General features: G+C 46.7%; 2 protein-coding genes across 6 annotated transcripts in view; one reads left to right on the forward strand and one right to left on the reverse strand.

The window, feature by feature from the left end:
* The window catches only part of cicb (capicua transcriptional repressor b), a 34615-nt gene extending 21516 nt beyond the window's left edge, over positions 1-13099 (forward strand). Inside the window, exons 3-22 of one of the 5 annotated variants that reach the window (XM_035640983.2) lie at positions 688-837; positions 989-1163; positions 1713-1824; positions 1919-2101; positions 2208-2340; positions 2451-2623; positions 2976-3114; positions 3762-3859; positions 3958-4480; positions 4661-4969; positions 5076-5215; positions 5356-5516; positions 7188-7378; positions 8326-8778; positions 8872-9218; positions 9297-9445; positions 9549-9709; positions 10079-10213; positions 10702-10878; positions 11033-13099. In XM_035640983.2, the coding sequence (XP_035496876.2) occupies positions 688-837; positions 989-1163; positions 1713-1824; positions 1919-2101; positions 2208-2340; positions 2451-2623; positions 2976-3114; positions 3762-3859; positions 3958-4480; positions 4661-4969; positions 5076-5215; positions 5356-5516; positions 7188-7378; positions 8326-8778; positions 8872-9218; positions 9297-9445; positions 9549-9709; positions 10079-10213; positions 10702-10878; positions 11033-11322 (4199 nt within the window). In that variant the 3' untranslated portion in view covers positions 11323-13099. Of the gene's footprint in view, positions 1-687; positions 838-988; positions 1164-1712; positions 1825-1918; positions 2102-2207; positions 2341-2450; positions 2624-2975; positions 3115-3761; positions 3860-3957; positions 4970-5075; positions 5216-5355; positions 5517-7187; positions 7379-8325; positions 8779-8871; positions 9219-9296; positions 9446-9548; positions 9710-10078; positions 10214-10701; positions 10879-11032 lie in introns of all 5 variants that reach the window. The other 4 variants (XM_035640974.2, XM_035640951.2, XM_035640965.2 and 1 more) reach the window with 4 other exon arrangements.
* Positions 13100-13314: 215 nt separating this feature from the next.
* On the reverse strand, positions 13315-19357 carry znf526 (zinc finger protein 526). The gene is made up of 8 exons (XM_035641172.2): positions 19162-19357; positions 18190-18707; positions 17740-17909; positions 16942-17037; positions 16049-16836; positions 15808-15943; positions 14064-15695; positions 13315-13891 (listed from the first exon to the last, which is right to left on the reverse strand). The coding sequence occupies exons 2-8, from the start codon at positions 18509-18511 to the stop codon at positions 13718-13720; spliced, it is 3318 nt and encodes a 1105-aa protein (XP_035497065.2). The 5' UTR covers positions 18512-18707; positions 19162-19357; the 3' UTR covers positions 13315-13717.
* Positions 19358-19532: the final 175 nt, after the last annotated feature.

The following is a 19532-nucleotide window of genomic DNA, read 5'->3' on the forward strand; positions in this document are numbered from 1 at the left end:
CGTAACGTGCGTGCTTAGTGTTTTTGAAGACCTTAAAGAGACAGATATTGCTGCAGCAAAGTTTTGGGAGATGCATCGTTTTTTCAGGGTCTTTCATTTTTTTCAACACTGGGAATTTAGATGATGACTTAAACAGAGCCCTTATTCATGTGAGAAGCTTCAAAGTGCACCAGCTTCTGTTCTCTGCTTGAGAACAGAGAGTCCTTTGGTGCATCTCCTGTTCATGGAGTTATTTAACTGCAAAAGTCGATGGAGGTGCGCTGCTATGGCAGCACTGATATTGCGTGTAGTTGTCAAAATACTGATATTATTCTATTTGGCCAAGTAATGTATTGCATTAACCTCGTGTCAAAGATGTTTAACAGCCTTAATTAGCTGACTAAAATGATATCTACTGGTGTTGTGGGCCCTGGCCTATGTCTTCATTTTTTATGTTGTTTTGTTCATGGTTCCATTAGTTTAAAATGCAGAAGGATGCATGATCAAATTACAAACTCATTTTGAAAACGATTAGAGCTGATTAGAGTTGTATGAATTCATTTCTGGTGGGTGTGAGTGGGCCCCGATTCCCCAAATAAGGAGATTGGCCTGTTTCTTTTGAATGTGATATCTGAGCAGGGGAGTGTAATATGGAGTTATGGACCACAGATGGTGTTGGCTGTTAAATAATACTGTTTTCCCCTACAGTGTGGACCAATGTAGAGCCCCGGTCAGTTCCAGTCTTCCCCTGGCATTCATTGGTCCCCTTCCTGGCACCAACCCAATCAGATGCTTCTTCTCAGCCAGGGGAGGTTCAGCATCCAGTCAACCACCCCCAAGCAGCCATTCTGAAGACAGGTACTGAATACTTTTGCTGACCTACTGACTGTCAAACGTGTGTTGTCTCGTGTTTTAAGTATTTTTTAAATGTTTTCATATTGTTTTTGTTACAATATATTGTTTACTTTGCTAAGAATAACTAATACATCACTTTGTTGTTCTTCCTCAGAGTGTCAGGGGGTGTCAGCGCTGTCACAAGAGCCTGCAGAGGCACCTCCCACTGTTGAAAGAGGTCCCCCGTCCCGGCCTCCCCCCTCCTCTGAAGAGCCGCCTCCAGAGAAGGAGAAGGGAGATGCAGAGAGGGAGAGGCCTGACAGCGAGACAGAGAGCGATGTGGATGATCCGTTAGTACAGTTTTCTACGTGATTTTGTGTGAAAAGCTGTGGGGTAACATGAACATATAAGGAAACGCAGCACAAACACCCTCATGTGTTGTCATAGTTATGTATTATTCCAGTCAGCCCATAATATTTTACTGTGTGGCACTGTACCCACACATACAGTTAGGGAGTGTTATATTTTCTGTATACTTGCACTAATTTGGGCAGAAGAGCTCAGTGCCAGAACAAAGCAGATGGGAACAAAAGCATTCCATCTCTGGGCTCTATCGCTGTTTGAAAGGAAGTGGCTAGGCTGTCAGCCATTGAAATGGATGAGCTATCTGCTGAATCTGCTGATGTATCTCCTGGGACATGAACTATTTGTGCTCTGACTGTGACTACATCTAACAGACAGCACGTAAAACTCAATTTGAAGTAGAAAATCACATATTTATCAATATGAAAGAGAGAAAGCTGTTGTTTTATGTAAGGCTGCATGTTGTATTGTTCTCCAGTAAAGAAATCTACTGATATAAATTGAGGGATGTTGTTTTTTTTTTTGTCTCTTTTCAGTTTCCTTCCAGGAGTTGTACCAGAGCCGCCCCTCTCTACATCACCAGTAAAGAGGCGCACTCAGTCCCTCAGTGCGCTGCCCAAAGATGGAGACAAGAGCAGCCCTGGAAAGGTAACCCCCTTTCCCCAACAAATCAACATTCTCAATGTCTTTTGAGTTAAAACATTTTGTGTAATATCCGTGTCTTTATTGCTCACTTGCTCAGAGGGAGAAGGACCACATCCGCCGGCCGATGAATGCCTTCATGATTTTCAGCAAGCGCCATCGAGCATTGGTGCACCAGCGGCACCCAAACCAGGACAACAGGACAGTGAGCAAGATTCTTGGGGAGTGGTGGTATGCTCTGGGACCCAAGGAGAAACAAAAGTACCACGATTTGGCCTTCCAGGTACACAGATGCATTTGCAGACCAAAAAAAACAACCAGACCTGTAGTGCATGTATGAAAATTGTGTCTACTTTTCACTAACTCACTCATTCTTGTTCTTCTCCTAGGTAAAGGAGGCCCACTTTAAGGCGCACCCAGACTGGAAGTGGTGCAACAAAGACAGGAAGAAGTCCAGCTCTGAAGGCCGAGGAGTCCCAGGAGGCAAAGACATCCGAGAGAGGAGCATGTCCGAGTCCACAGGTTGGTGTCACCCACCTCTCGTGCACCAACACACATATAGTAACATCAGACATTAACAGTCAGTATATCATCTCTATACATCTAACACTCCTCTCTTCATCCCCTAACAGAGCCCCATTCTGTGGAGCTGAAGGGGGCAGGTCCAGGTCTGGTTTCTGAGAGGAGTACAGGTGAAGGTCATGTGGGCCAACTTACCCGACCCCGAGCCTTCTCTCAAAGTGCCATGCACAGCCTGGAGCGCAGCGACAGGGGTAACACACAGGCCCTGGCAGAACTGGCACAGGTAAGACATTAGAAGAACTTGTGGAGCTAGAAAGTTGATTTTGTAACAGGCAACCTGGCATATTGTAAACAACAAAATGGTGGCAATCATCACTGCTGGAGATAGACAGCATTTCTGTCCTGTTTTTGTCAACATGATTTGATTAAACTGTCAGCACACTCATTGCAACGGAAATCATTTGCAGTGAGGTTTGCATTTGTCTGTGACTATATTTCTCAAATTTTTAGATAAACACATGCAAACAGTTCTGGTTCATACAAATATGAAACCATGCACAAATAGCAAATCTGAACCATTTAAATCTGATTTAAACTGGATCTCTGCTCTTTGCTCTTTTGCGTAATGATTTCAGATGTGTGGGGATGGTGGCAGCCAGTTTTCGAGTCATGCCCCACCCCTGTCGCAGTCCCAGCGGGGGGTCAGTGAGGACATGACCAGTGACGAGGAGCGCATGGTCATCTGTGAGGAAGAAGGAGATGATGATGTCATTGGTGAGAAATCAGACCTACTCTAATCAAATTATGTGCGATTAGAGATATTAATGTGTTTTAAGAGTTAGCGTACTTGCTGTGCCACTGACCCACTTGATACATTTCCATTAAGATTCTCAGTCAAAATTACATTTTGTGTTTTCTCTCTGCACTGTTAGTTCCCCTCTTACAAATGTGGTAACTTGTTCAGATTTTTACTATTTCCATGTATCATTTTTATTTATGTGATTCAGAAAAACACATGTCGTTCATGTGCTATAGATATTTATTTAAACTGTAATTACAAACATTCAAGTGGAAGAAAAAAGACCATGTCAGCCGATGACTTATAATTTCGAGTGGGAGATATCTGGAATTTCTTATTCTATTTCTCCCACAAAAGAGCAAACTATTGGCTGAATAGCGGCAAATGCTCCACCACTGGCAATTACATTAAATTAAAATCAAATTCAACATATTTTTACCTGAGCTATACACTTATGGTATATGGTTTCACTTAGTAATGAACTGCTACATACAGTACAGTAGCACTAACCAATGCCTGATCACTCCCATGTCAGAAAAAGGTTTATTTTTCCTGTTCTCCTCATACTGTTGACGTTGCATGAATGCTGCGTTATTTATTTTATTTTATATTTTATCCACAGAGGGCCCCTATCCTAGTAGTTCCATAGACCTTAAGTGTAAGGAGCGGGTGACCGACAGCGATAGTGATAATGGTTCTGGAGACGAAAGTGATCGGAAGGTAACATTATTGATTTGCTGATTGATTTGCTATTTGAAAGTAGACGCCTTCTGCACCATCTCTAAATATTTTTTCTGTCAACCTGTCGTTCTTTTCAGAGAATATTTGCCCCAGTCATTTGCTCGACTGCATCATCATCTTCCTCACACCATACCCCTCATGGCAGGAGTGTCTCTCTGTCCTCCTACCCCACCAGCAAGCGTTACGATGAGGGGAGATCAGGAGTGGGTGGGTTTTCAGATCACAGGAGGAAGGAAAGAGGAGAAGGAGAGGGTAAGGACACATATGGGGGAGAGGGAGGAGGAGGTGGTGGTATACAAGCCTCTTCTCTCTCCCTCTCGTCCGGCCAGTCGGTCATTTCCACCTCTGCAGCTGGAGGGACTCCGTCCTCGGCACTGGGTGTGAACCCACTACTGGGCATTGGTGCTGTGAGGGTGGCGTCTACGGTGGTGACCAATGTGATGCGTCCTGTTATCAGCACACCGCTCCCCATCGCCAGCAAACCCAGAGATGGAGGCACCTCATCCAGTCCACATCCACCAGAGAAGAGGTCCCTGACTCCCCACCAGCAGCAACTGCTGATTGGTTCAGGACCAGGAAGCGGGCCTACTGCCATAGGTGGTGGGTACTACTCTTCTTCTTCACCTAATCCTGTAGGTGGAGGCGTAGGCCCAGGTGGTGTAGTGACTAATTTGGTGTTAGGAGGGGCTCTGTCTGCGCAATCTGCTGTACAGCTCTTCACCCCCTCCCCCCACTCTCAGCCCTCCCTGCATCAGGCCCTTACCTCCACTACTGTTTCAGTTCCGCATAGCCAAACCAACGGGCCCCTGCCTATGCCCCTGCTTCAGCCCCAGTTCCTTCCTGCTTCCTCCATGGCACCCCACGGGGGAAAGGCCATCACACAAGTTCAGTACATCCTGCCCACTCTACCTGCCAACACCAACCCCAGGAGTCCACCTCAGCATCCCAGCCAGCCAACCAGTATCTTCAACCTGCCCACAGCTCCACCCACACACATGTCCTTTGCCAATGGAAAGCAGCAGGGTACAAGTTCACTGACAGGATATACGTCCAGCCCTGCAGTGGGAGTGGTCAGCCCAGGAACTAGAGGTGAGAGCTTAAAAATCAGCAGTCATGACGAGGCACATCTAACTAATAATCTGTGGTGACTCCAGATAAAATGCTCACCCCCCTCCTTTCTCTGCGCTTTCCTCAGTACAAACACAGTCCCCGGTGCTCCAGGGTAAAATGCTTGTTCCCATGGCAACAGTGCGGACTGCACCAGCCCCTGCCCAGCAGTTTCCCATTGTGGCTCCACCCCTTCCTGTCCAGAACGGTGCTCATACAGGAAGCAAGGTCAGTGAGCACTTCACTGGAAACACTGACATGACAACTTTAGAGATTGTGCCCATTGGTTATGCAACGCCAAGTAAAAAACAAATTATTGGCTCACCACTTGCACTGCCCATTCATTAACTGGTATTTGTCCTCTCCAGATCATTCAGATAGCGCCCATGCCTGTGGTCCAGTCCCAGCTCTCTCAGGGTGGGGCAGTGCACCCTGCCAGCCCCTTCCCTGTAACAGTGGGCACAGCTACTGTGGTGGCTCCGGGATCAGCCCCCTCCCAGGCTGTACTGCTGCCACCAGCACCCACCAGGTAGGACATAACACACAAAACAAACTGCACTGAAAGAATGAATATGGGCCTTTTTCTTCATGACCCACAATACCGGGGCATCCACTGCTGGCTTAAGAACATGCCAGCTAGCAACATCACTACTGTGCCAAATGATAAGTACCTATGGGCTTTAGTATGCGCTGATGCGGTAAACATCATCACTTTGTCTTAAACACAGTGATGTTTCCAATCATGAAAATGTATCTAAATTGACTGGGTTTAAACCTTCTTTCATTTCATGAGACTTAATCCAACTACCTGCCACTGAAAAACTGAAAGAAAATATGTAGAAAAGGCTACATTCAATTAATATCACTGGTGTTTGAAATTAGGACTAAACTTGATGATCTATATGTATTTATTCATACAACTTTTAAATGTGTTTCTTGTGTTGCTTTCTTAAGACATCTTAGCAATACATTTCCCTATGATTTACATTTTCCAGTCCAAGCATTTTGCCGTAAACCCAGCAAACACATTCAGGGCCTACAGTACAAAATACAACATGTAAATTCAGCAGATATAAGCCACAGAATATCTGCTGTTTGCTTTGGTGAGAATAAGGATGCACAGCCACATATAATTGAGTACCCTGAAACCCGCGGTAGGGTCTGATGATGGGTCAAAACATCACTTAACATTTAACATGAAGGCTTGCATGAAAGTACATAAGGCTTCAGAAAAAAATGTTATTCTGGTCACTTAATCCCTTTGATCAAGTTCCAGAATACATACTTTAGGGCATACATTTTAACTGATGGTCGACCATTAAGCCACAATTTTGGTTTACTGCTCTGCTTTCTGTTGAAGCAGCTGTAGCTGGAGGCATTATGTTTTTGGGTTGTTCATCCGTCGTTAGATAATCATCTTGCAACAGTCTTGGATTTAAGTCAATTTGATGTGCAAGTGTGTCTTTATTCCCAGAAATAGAAAGCAGCTATAAGGAGTTTGTACATGACAGTTTTCACCCGTTAGACAGATGATTAAAGGTTTATTCAGCCATTTCCATCTGGGCCAGTCTATTGTTACTGAGGTTTTGAACTCCCTTTTTAAAAACACATTCATTCTGAATGCACTGTCATTGTGGTTACTGGTGGTCGGGGAAAAAGAAGCTCAATATAAACACATAATATCAATTGATGAAGCTTTTTTTTGATAACTGTTAAATGGTTTTATCAAAATAAATATATTGTCTTTTCCTTGTAGTTTATGGATTAACTCCATCTACAACGGGTGCAGCTGTAACAGTGCAGCTCTATTCTGGATGTGTTAGTCATGCTGCTGGTGGCCCAAGTTGCCTCTGCCTGCCACCCCCACACTACCTCTCAGCTTTTAACACACACACACACACACACACACACACAGGACCTATAGCACTAGTCATCTAGTACTGCTTACTGTGATGTACACTCACCCACTGACCCCACTGCAGCACTTTTGTTGTCCTCCTCTTTCTTTCTCTCTAATCATGTCTCTGTTCCCATCGTTTCTATTCTGCCTCGTTATTCTACTCTGACACCTTCTGTCACTGCCACTTCACCTCTCTCTCTCTCTGTCTCTCTTTCTCTCGCTCTCTTGTATTCCCCCCTTCATTTTTATTTTCATACCTCATTTGTCTCTCCTTTAATTACCTCTCCTGCCCCCGTTCAGGATCACCTATGTCCAGTCCACTCCAGGGGTCCCGTCCACTCTGCCTCTGGTCTCCACGACCACAGGCTCCTCTCCCACTCAGCAAGCTTTGCCAGTGCCTGGGTCTGCATATGTTTCCTCGCCCCTAGCAACACTTGGGTTTACAGCCATTGCACCACCTGGACAGACATTGGTTCAGCCACTCATTGCAGGTCAGTGGAAGATGATTTCAAAGCTTCTGTTCCTCAAGCTAATTTAAAAACAAATCTGGCTCCAACAGAAGTTTCTGGCCTCCTGCCAAATGTTGACAGTAGTTGAAGCTAGATAACAATGTAAAATACCAGTAAATATACTCATTATCTAATAATACTACATCTTGATTTTATAAATGATATACTAGATACCCTTTTTGTGGGAGATTAGATTAGATTTATTAGATTAGAGTAGTGTCTATTCAATAATCAACCATATTTACTATGCATAGTCTGGTCACTTTTTTCAAAGGGAACATGCTACTGTACATGCGTAAAAATCAGTATGTAGTAATGGTTTTTGGACGCAGTGAGTCTTGTTCAGTGCAGTGAGCCGAAATGAAAACACAGATGAATAATATAATATAATCCACTTCATTCAAATTCGACAAATACAGTCTGAAGTCGGACAAAGTTTAAATTCCACAACTTTAGCCTGTTTGGCCAAATTAGATTTTTTAAGTCATTTACATCTGTATTCTCATTGATAACACAGATCATGTGTTTGCATATATACATTATTTACCAAAAAATAAAAGAAATAGACAGAAGATAATAAAAAACATTAGGTCTGTGTTTCCTCTGTGGCTGTAAAAGTTTTGCCATCCAATGAACAAAGCTGAAACAACTGGCCTTTAATTAATTTTAAGTAATAATTGCTGACCCCTGAACTACAATAATCATGTGTCGCTTGATTTAATACATATCATAAAATCTGTGTTGATACAAATCTTTGGTGATCAGCAGTTGTTGATGTGTGTGAAGGACAAATGAAATACCTCACACCATGTTGAAACCTGACTCAAATCTGAGTCACCAATTTGTTTTGTTAATCGGCAACAGAGAAGAGATATGGATATTTATTAATGTGAAAATGTTATATATTACCTCTTGTCTCCCTCATCCAGGTCAGCCTCCGCTCTTAGCCACAGCTCAGGCTCCTCAGCCCCCCACGTCAGGCCCTGCCTCAGGCTCCGGGGGCCAGATAGTCACCGCCATCTACCCTCCTTCGACCAGCGTCGCCATGGCAACGGGGTTGGTCTCCATGACAACGGTGCCCCCCAGCGTGGTGTACTCTGTCTCCAGCCCTTCCAGCATGTCCCCCCACATCCTGCCCAAACACACGGCAACAGCCGCCACAATCACACACCTGCCTCCGGATAGACAGGCGGAGCGGCACCTGCCTCCCAACCGAGCCGCAGATCGACAGGCCGAGAGGCAGACGGAGCTGCTGACACACTCGGACAGACAGCTGGAGAGGCAGATGCAGGCCTCCGGCAATAGCAGCTCAGTGGCACCTCCCGGTGGCTTAACTGTGTCCATAAGGCCCTGCAGTCCTTCACTTCAAATCCAAACACCTGGTAAAGCTGCGTGTATTCTTCGTTTTTATCCAAGGCTAAATTGGCAGGGTTGTAATTTCTAGTGAATTAAAAAAATTCTATTCTGTTTTGCAGGCAGCTCACCGGGTACACCCAAACTAACCCAGCTTCCAGCCAGGGCCCCTCAGAAGGTGAAGGCAACAGTGGCAAACATCCCTGTGGGCAGCTACGAAGGAGGAGGACGAGGTAAGGAGAGAGATCGGGAGAAGGACCGGGAGCGAGAGCGGGAAAAAGAGAGGGAAAGAGAGCGGGACGATGCAGCCAACAGTCACTTCTCCTTTGATCCCGAGCCCATGGGGCAGATGGGGTCTCAGTCGACACTTCCCGTGGAGGAGCCACAGTCCTCCGACAGACCCCTGGAGGGCTCCAGTGTGGCGGACTCCTCTGACAAACGCACCAGGGAGATCACAAGCACCAAAGAGGTGAGAGGAACATCACACACTCGCGTAGAGTTTCTGTGACTTTGTGTAAAATACCTTAAATTAAATTTTGTACTGCAGCCTGAATGGAAGGACTCTCTCCCCTCCTCTCCCCTGTCCGCCGCCGAACCCGCACTGCCACCACCACAGACCGACAAAGACGGCCCCCCACCCAAAAAGGTCAAAGCCCGTCCACCTCCTCTCAAGAAGACCTTTGACTCTGTGGACAAGTGAGTTAACACCTTTGTGAATCATTTACGTAAGGTTGCAGAAAACTATTGTTGGAGAGTGTATATATACTGTACCTCTTTGTTTGTGTGTGTGTGTTTGTTGGTCTGGCAGGGTGCTGTCGGAAGTTTATTTCGAGGAGCGCTTCGCCGAGCTGCCGGAGTTCCGACCTGAGGAGGTTTTGCCCTCACCCACCCTGCAGAGTTTGGCCACTTCACCCCGCGCCATTCTGGGCAGCTATCGCCGTAAGAGGAAGAACTCAACAGGTCTGGAACATTTTATGATGAATGCTCTTAGATTTTTATAATTTAAATAATTTTCAAGTGTGTGTGTGTGTGTGTGTGTGTGTGTGTGTGTGTGTGTGTGTGTGTGTGTGTGTGTGTGTGTGTGTGTGTGTGTGTGTGTGTGTGTGTGTGTGTGTGTGTGTGTGTGTGTGTGTGTGTGTGTGTGTGTGTGTGTTCAACAGTAAAATTACTTTTTGAATGATTCATTTACATGTTGAATTTCATGTTTCCTCCTTAATAGAGGCTGCTCGTTATGTTAAGAGGTTTTAAAAAGAAGAGTGTGATTTGTGATTCTGATGATTTCTGATTTGTGTGCCAGGTTGTAAGTTTGTTTCCTCTGCGTGCTTCTAGATTTGGACTCGGCCACTGACGAGCAAGTCTCCCCTAAGAGAAAGAGCCGGAGACGCTCGAGCTGCAGTTCGGAACCCAACACTCCGAAAAGTGCCGCCAAGTGTGAGGGAGACATCTTCACCTTCGACAGAGCAGGTAACGTGCAGAGAAAACCAGAGTTTGATGCCTAGGCAGAAAGTTCACATCTCTAGATTTCTCTTTGATCATTTTTTTTTTTACATATGTTATTAGTTATGTTTGCACTTTGCTTTCATTGGAATACTTTGTCTCTTAAAGACTCAAAAATAATGTGGTTCCTGTCAAGTGAATAATCCTTGAATATTTAAATGAATTTCTTCCTCATAGTTTTCTTTATTTACTCTTTTTTTAACTACCGTACTTACCGTACATGCAATTTCACAAAAATAATATTGTAATGAGTCGATACAATTAGAAGTTTTGGTAGAATGCGTACAAATAATAGAAAAAATGTAGTCAAACTGATTAGTTTGAAACTGGATAAAAATATAGTCAGATAGGAATCATTAGCATAGAGAAATGTTTTGCCGACTGCTGTGATTTTTTTTGTTTAACATATTTGTTCTGAGGAGACTTAAACATTCAATGTCCATTGTTGTGACCAGATTCCAGGGGTCTCAACCACTCCACCTATTTGTCCCCACTCCCAGCCACAGATGGAGAAGACATCCTGGCAGAACTGGAGTTTGAAAAAGTGCCGTACTCGTCCCTGCGACGAACACTGGACCAGAGGAGAGCACTGGTCATGCAGCTGTTCCAGGAGCAGGGCTTCTTCCCATCAGGTTAAACACACACACACACACACACACACACACACACACACACACACACACACACACACACACACACACACTCGATACTGATTATACAATATTCAGAATGAGTTCCAACATGCTGATTTTTATTTATCCATTTATTATGTCACCTTGCTTCCAGCTCAGGCCACTGCAGCCTTCCAGACAAGATACTCCGACATATTCCCCACCAAGGTGTGTCTACAGCTGAAGATCCGGGAAGTCCGGCAGAAGATCATGCAGACTGCCGCCCCTTCCGACGCCTCCGGTTTATGCATCTCCGACCAGGCTGGCTCCCTCCCGGGACCCTCCGGCTCACAGTCAGGAGAGGGCTGTGCGAGAGGAAGCGGGGACCTGCAGGATGACGAAGTGGAGCAAGGCACAGACGCGAGCCCAGAGGACCCTCGGGACTCGCACGACTCTTGTAGATGAGGGATGTTGATTTTAGATTGACCAATTGGTGACGATTGCCGTCGCACATTTCCATCCCGTATGCGCTTTCACGCCTTTTTTTTTTTAAATCCACTTTTCTTTGCTCTCCTGTGGTGAGATATTTTCTTTCCATCTATCCTCAGCAGCCAATCATTGAGAGAGTATGCAATGCAATGTTGAGACTTTTTTAAATGCGTGACCCTTGTACCAAAAAAAAAGAAAGTGGCACAAAACTACCACATACCACAACACACACCTGGCAAACCCTTAAATCCCACACTTGGAGGAAGCTCCCATTGATGCCAGTGAGTGAAGGACCATTGTGCACAGCTGCACTCATTTGCTCCGAGGAAAAAAGGATTCTTCCTTTTGGACGGAGATCTGCTCATTAACCCATTCTGAGAAGGTGAAAAGTCAGCAGGATGTTATATGATTGGATATTTCTTTTTAACAGGGTAAGAGGAGGAAAAGCAGTGAGCATCTGCGCATCCTGTATGTAGATTCAACAGTTGTGAGCCTGTGTCTCGTTTCTGCTGACATCCGGGGGCTGGGCCCTCAACAGCTTGAAACCATTTGATTTGAAGAGAGCACTCGTTGCTACAAACCTGGAAAGACCCTCCCCTTCCATTTTACTGTTCACACATGGACCTTCAGGGGAGGTGGACCAGAAGTGACTGAAACAAAGGACTGAAACATTAGCGGACTTCTGGCAGTGCCATCATTCCTGCGATTACCTGTCTGGCCAAATCCTCCTTTCTCATGACCGACCCCTAGCACATGCTGGTGGGTAGGAACCAAACATTCCTGTGCCTCTCGTCCGCTAACCGTGAAGGAAGGTGGTGGGTCCGAGTCAACGGGCACAGCCTGGCTCATAGTTGTATAGGTCGGACTGTTACAGCCTCGGTCCTCTAACGCCAAGCAGTTTTATTTTTTTTTTTTTGGTATTTAACATGGTCATATTCAGTTTGTTGTACTATTCTGATGGTTATTGTTATTTCTCCTTCTACCATTGCAGTGGATCCTGGACCTTAGTTCTCGTCTCATAGCTTTATTGATTTTCTTGTGCTCGTTTTCTTTTCATACTTTTTGAAGACGGGTGAAAGTTGCTTCTCTGCGCCTGCACACTTCCTCCATTGCGGTCTTCCCTTGACTGGCCTCTCACTTCAGCAAGGACCTGTGGTGCCGTTCATTTTTATGGTTCCTTCTTAAAGAGGACGACGACCTCAACGTGGACCTTTTTTATATTCTTTCATCAGTAATAAGCCGTGTATGTTTTAGACAACCATGTATGCCTCTCTGTCCCTCGCTAAGTTTGACTCTATAGCCTCAACGTCTGTACATCTCCTTCCGCCACCTCTTTCCTTCCCTCCTTCCTCCCTTTGTCACTTTATTTCTCTCTCCGGACGCTCCTTCATAGACGGGCGGAGAGAAAGTGGGGGTAAGTGAGAGGAGGGTAATGAATCAAAAGAGAGCTGGTAGGATTTCATACTGGTTGTGTCTTTGTGCAAGACTTGGTTGTGCTGTAAATAATTACCGTAGAGTCAGTAGACTCATTATATTATTGATAAGGAACATATGTTGACTTTTAAGACACCCACTTACCGAAGGTAAAAACATGAAAAGGAAAAAACAATAATAAATATGACTTAATGGTTTTTTTGTGTTATACTCCTTGTTTTGCTGTTCCAGTATGCAGGAGGGGAATTTATAATGAATAATTTAAGGTTTGTATCTGTATCTTTCAGTATGCAAATAAAAATGTGTTCAATTAAAGTGATTTCATTGCTGGAAATGTGAAATATTTGTTTTCCTTCAGCAGACGCAATACAGTGGGTTCAATAATTTAATAATTTATTCATAAATGAATTCAGCTTTTTGTCCAACCCTTTTATATGTAACAGCAGCTCATGATAATGAGCTTCACATCATTTCTGCTGTCGACTCTGGATGTATCAAATTTTATTTAATGAGGCAACTGCTCACAAATGTTGGTGATCTTGAAAAAACATTTATTGATGTCACTTATTTACAAAAGAATTATTTCATTGACCAAACCTTTAAGCAAAAGAAAATCACATCTCATATAAACGATAAAAATGAATCATATAAATGTTATGAGGCACAACCTATGGTCCGTATTCAGAATGAATTCCATATTTTAAATGTACGTATAATTTCGGCACTGACCCCTCTCATAGCTTGAGGGAAGTGGACAAACTTTGGTGTGTTTGCTGAAATGCATTTATTATTTCTTCTGGTTCCAGTAAATTACTACTCGGAACTGAGTTCTCAACTTCGCAGTAGTCAGTTAGTCTGTGTCTCGGTCGTCATTAAGGCTCATTTCAGCAAGAGCTCTGAATAATCGATTAGAGGTTTTTTTGACTGGCACTGGTCTTCAGAGAAGCTGCAGTCCGTCTACGGCGACCGTCTCCATGGCGAGGCCATTCTCCAGGGCTGTGTGATAGATCTCCAAGGCCTGCTCCAGAGGCAGCGCTCCTCCGTCGCTCGTCTCTATGATGGCGATGGTCTCCCCAAACTCGTTACACATGATTGTATTAGTGCCCTGTGTCTAAGAGGAGGGAACAAAATCAGAATAACAACAGGTACACAATCACATTTAAACGTGCTGATTAAATCCTCTGGCGCAACTGTTTTCACCTAAAATTGTTTATTAATTGTTCACTAGATTGGATTGAACTAGGTTTCTATGCCTTGTGATGAGGTAACAAATCAATTCTGACCTGCTGAAAATCGGAGGCCTGCATCTGGAGGAGCTGAGACTGCCTGCTCGCGAATTCCGCCGCCGACGCTTCCACCACTGTCACAACCGAGCTGGTCTCCATGGCAGCCTGAGTGGCAGCGGCAGCCTCCTCGTCCAGCCTCTGCTGCCTGGCATGAGTCTTCTTGTGGTTCCTCAGATTGGAGAAGGTCTTGAAGGCTTTACTGCACAGCAGGCAGACGTGCGGCCGTTCACCCGTGTGTGTCCGGCGGTGCTCAGCCAGGTGCATACTCTGAATGAAACCCTTTCCACAAACTTCGCAGCGGAACGGACGTTCGCCCGAGTGTGTGCGCAGGTGCTCTCGCAGATGCGTGTTCTGACGGAAGCGCTTGCCACACACTTGGCAGGGAAATGGCCGCTCGCCAGTGTGGACGCGCTGGTGAAGTGTGACTCCAGAGGAAGACACAAACTTCTTTCCACAGACGGGACACTGGTGGGCTTTAGGCCGCTTCCCTGTGGCACACCGCGGCCGTCCAGGGCCTAAGGCAAAGTGGCTCAGTCTGTGAAGACGCAGATTGGCAGGAGAGTTGAGCTTCTTCCCACAAATGTTGCAATCTAGACCCCCCCGCACAAGACTGCCTGAATCCCCTGACTCTGTCTCTACGGCGGTTGAGGTGGAGGGCTCTGAGGCCAGGTCTTTGTCCAACTGTGCTTGGTGGTGGACCTCTTTGTCCCCTTCCATCCCTGCAGCTGCCTGCACCAGGGTGGGGTGCTGCTCCAAACAGTGGCTGTCTCGTTGCCTCCTGCTCAGGAAGCCAGCCGCACAGTGAGGACAGGAGAAAGGGGCTGGAGACCCTGGGTGCTGGGTGTAGCGATGTGCTGCTAACTTGGTGGGCCAGCGAAAGGTGGCGGGGCAGTCAGGGCAGCACAGAGTGGTGGTGTTGGAGTGCAGCAGGCTGTGCTGACGGAGGTTGGAGGACTGTGAGAAGGAGCGGTGGCAGACATCGCAGCGGTACGGCCGCACACCCGAGTGGATGAGGTTGTGCCTCGTTAGATTGGCTAGAGATGAGAAGGTTTTGCCGCAGTCAGAACACTGAAATGGCCTCTCGCCAGTGTGTGTTCTTATGTGGTTGCGAACGTGGATCTGCTTCTTGAAAGACTTGCCGCAGATGCCACAGACGAAGCTGCGCTCTGGGACATGGGACTTGCGTCGATGCTGAACTAACTGCAGCTGGGAGGGAAAGGTCTTGCTGCATGCGCGACAAGAGAAGGGCCCCTTCTCTGACGCAGCAGAAGCAGCTTCTGCTGAGCCAGGGGCCCCTGACGTGACTCCTACACCAGTGTCATCAATGGGAACCGGGTCTGTGGCTGGAGCAGCCTTGATGGCTTCCTCCTCCTGCTGGTGGTGGTTGTCAGTGCTTCCTTCAAGTGGGGCTGACAACTCCATGTCGTTGTCCTGCCCCTGTCTCTCCACTTCACCTCCTTCTACTTGAATCTGAGAACTAAGTATAGGATCTTCTCCCAGTTTTTCCATCTCTTCTTCTGTGAGAGGGGCCAGCATGTTGATTTTTGCCTCAGTATGGGAATTCCTCTTTTCCCTGGCTCTCTCTAGGATGGCAAGTGCAGAGAGAGATGCTCGTCTTGGAGCTGAGCTCTAGGAAAGACAACAAGCGTATGTTACATTAAATGTCAAGGCTAATGTGACTAAGGGTTACTAAGGATAAGGGTTGCGGACACAACTGGATATCGTTATTGTACAGTACTACCATAGAGGCAGCAGTGGGTGTGCCGGTTGTATCGCGATTGAGGTGGGTTCGACGGTGGTAGAGGTACTTGGTCATGTTGGTGAAGGTTTTGTTGCAGAACTGACACTTGTGAAGAGGGTCAGCAGTGTGGGACTTCCTGCAGGAAACAATAAGGAAATGGACAGAAAACAAGTCAGAAGGTCACGTCAGAGCCTGTCGCTCATTATTATCTCGGACGTGGTGCCGTCTTCAAGCCTCTTACCTGTGCATGATGAGAGTCATCTCAGTGGTGTAGCCGTTGCCACAGTCTACACACAAGTACCTGGCCACACCAGAGTGTGTGCGCATGTGCGTCTGCAGCGAAGTTGCCTTCTTGAACACTTTGCCGCACTCTGGACATTCGTGCGTGCCCTGTTCGTGCACGCGTTTGTGAGCAGCCAGCCGGTTGATGGAGGTGAAGGTGCGGTTGCAGAGCTCACACTGTTGAGGCTTGGCCCAGACGGCCTCTTTCTTCTCGGACAATCTGATCCTGATGTCCTCCGCCTTCTCCGTCGCCTCCTCCCTCCCTCGAGCCTCCTCGAAGCCACCCATGACCCCCGTCTCTCCGCTCTCTTTGTCCTGGCCCAGGAAGTGCTCTCCCTGGTGCTGGAGGAAATCCTCTGGAGTTTGGAAGATAAGGGAGCACTCAGAGCACTCGTACGGGTGGATGACCACCACCTCCGTAGGCTGCTGCTGCTGCAGCTCCTGGACGACGGGGGCCAACCGTAGCTCCAGTGTCTGGACACCGTTCTCCAAGACCCCCAGCTTTGCAGAGGCGCCTCGGCCGACGGCGGGCAACAGGGGAGGCAGCTTGGAGCGGTGCTGACTGGATACAGTGGAGTTGTCAGCCAGGACTTGAGCCGTGAGAATCTGCAGGTGCATGGTTGCGGAGCCGGGAGTCGCCGTCACAGGTGGCAGCAGGGAGGAGCGGGAGGCTGCAGCAGCTTTAGAGACAGACTGACATTTTATCTGTTGTTGCTGCTCCTGCTGCTGCTGCTGCTGAGCAAGTACCTAGAAAAATACACAACAATGTACAGAGAAAAAATGAATGACGCTGAGACCCCCGTAAACCATTCATCATTGCCTCTGTTGTGATGCGTTTACAATCCCAAGTACCTGCGCCAAGATCTCCCCGGCCTGCTGCTCACTCAGCACACAGTTCTGCATACTGTTAAGAGGAGTCACGGTGCCATCGGGCTGTAGCACATACTCCTGTTGCAAGGGCAAAAAAAAAAAAAGCAAAGATACTTGAACATTTGAGAACTGCTGTCACCCATTCAGTTATTTTAGTAGATAAAAAAAGCTTTGACGACTGGATGTCTGTGGTTTGGCCGTGACACGTACATTAAAGTATAGTCACAGGATGACGCTCTGTGCTGGCTACACGGCCCAGCTCAGACAATTGTGATGAAATTTGAATACACAGCCACACAGTTTGTAGAAATATCGTTAACAGTTGTAAGTGCATCATTTCCATTTTTAGGAATAATATTTAAAATTGTTCCCATCGCCCAAAGAGTGAAGAAACTGAGTCTGTGCTGTGCACACATAAAGGACTTTATAGGTTAATTACTGCTGTTATCAATATCACTTGTCAAACGGCTCCAGTTTCAGATGTAACCTATAATGTTCAGGGAGATTGCTATTAAAATAAAATTACAATCAAGCTACTGATTTAGGTGTAATAACTAAACAAACATTGTATGAAGAGGATTGTGAAGAAGTCGGCACAATACTGCTCAACGTGCCTGCTTTGTCCATCTGCATAATTACATGGTGTGAGCGAATGAGAAATGTAATGAATCATTTATGAAATAATAAATTTGGACTTCCCCTTATTACTTGATCATTTAAAAAAAAATAAACACAAATTAGTCTACACCACGTCAGCAAACTGTAAGTTTCTCAGCTCACCGTGGGCTCGTTGTTGCTGTGCGTGCTGCTCCTGCTGTGGGACCGCCGGTGCTCCAACCATGTCTCGGGTGCATCAAACAGAGCCAGACAGTCGAGACACTGGTACTGAACCGGTCCCGACATCTGAGCCTCTGACCCGCCTTCCTCTGTCTCCATGACCTCGCAGAGCTCTGGTGAACAGTCAAGATGCACAACGGTTAGTGACCAGGAGCAATTACGTAGATTACACTCTGTCCTGACAACCTAACAATTGAGTGCGATAGTACGGAGGAGTCTGTAGTTAGTTTTTCCTGAGGTCTGTTTGCTTCCTTGTGATTAGAATCAGAATCAAATCAGCTCACTTTCAAAGAACAGCATCATGTGCAGCCTGTCTATGGTACATCATTAATATCTCAACACACACATTGCTCAAAACACACACACACACACAAACAAACAAACAGGCATCACCTTGATGCTCCACCTCCAAACCCGCCTCCCTCATGTGCATCTCCTGGTGCAGCAGCAGCTCCTCTGGGTTAATGAGGAGGATGCCACATTCCAGACACTGGTAATGCTGCGTCTGCCCCATCTCAGGGACTCCTTGGATGGTCATAGCCGCCCATTCCTCCTCTCCTTCTCCCTCTTGTCCCGTGTGGATCTGCTGGTGGATCAGCACATCCTCCAGGGTGTTGAAGAGCTGGTGGCACTCACTGCACATGTACTGGTGCTCCACGTAAACGCCCTCCTCCGCCTCCTCCTCCTCCTGCTGCTGCTGCTGCTGCTCCGCCATGCTGGCTCTGTGTGTGTGTGTGTGTGTGTGTGTGTGTGTGTGTGTGTGTGTGTGTGTGAGAGTGTATGTGATGTTTTATGTGGACTGTGGGTGGATCATGGATCTGTGACAGATGAGTGTTGGAGTGAAATTTCACCGCTGTGTCAAATGATCGAGGTCTACTCGTGTCATCCAGACGGCCAGTATAAGAGCACACCTGTTGTAAAACAAAAACAAAAACAAGAAATGACAACATGTAACACTGGGGCAGTGTCAGTACATAAATCAGCAGTTATTAAATTATTCAAATATGATGTTTCTCTCACACGTGACACCTCCAGCAGTGTTGACATTATGGAACAAACCCCAGGACAAACCTCGCGTTCCCCAGGCGCCGGCCAACCAAGGCCCTCCCCTGCTAACGACGTCGTACAGAGACGAACTCATCATTGTCTGATTTTCCCCCAAATTCTCATCCATATCTTTGTTCACAGTGCGATGGCGTATGGAGAGCTGTTGGCGGCGCTCCCTCCGATATCGCAGACCTGTTTCTCGACACCGCGGTTTCCTGACAGCGGCTGCCCGGTGCGCCGGGCGGTCCGTCAGGCGGCGCTACACACTTTTCCCCGTAGCTCTCCGGCTACAACGGCGGGCCCTTCTTTCCCCCTTACCTCACGCTCGCTGTCGTTGGACAATCCCCGGTGCGGTCGTCTCACACGGGCCGCCGTCTCTTCTCACTCCCTCGTCATCCTCCGTGGCGTGGAAATGAAAAAACTGAGCGGCGTCCGTGGGAAATTTCATTTCAACGCGTGTAAAGAAACGTTTACCCGCCGACCGCCTCCATTCTTGTGCTGCGAAGGCCCGCCCAATGCGGTAGTTTCAACATTTCAGATCCTGTGATTGGACATGCTGGTTGTCAATCATAAACTGCTCTTTTCTGCTGGGAATTGTAGTTTTTTTTCTAGTGTTGATAAAGCACTGCCACATTTTTGGTTTTTAATTATTATTAGTAGTAGAAGCACTATTCGATCGTTTTATTCAT

The sequence above is a fragment of the Scophthalmus maximus genome, chromosome 1 (genome assembly GCF_022379125.1).
Source record: "Scophthalmus maximus strain ysfricsl-2021 chromosome 1, ASM2237912v1, whole genome shotgun sequence".
Taxonomy (NCBI): domain Eukaryota; kingdom Metazoa; phylum Chordata; class Actinopteri; order Pleuronectiformes; family Scophthalmidae; genus Scophthalmus; species Scophthalmus maximus.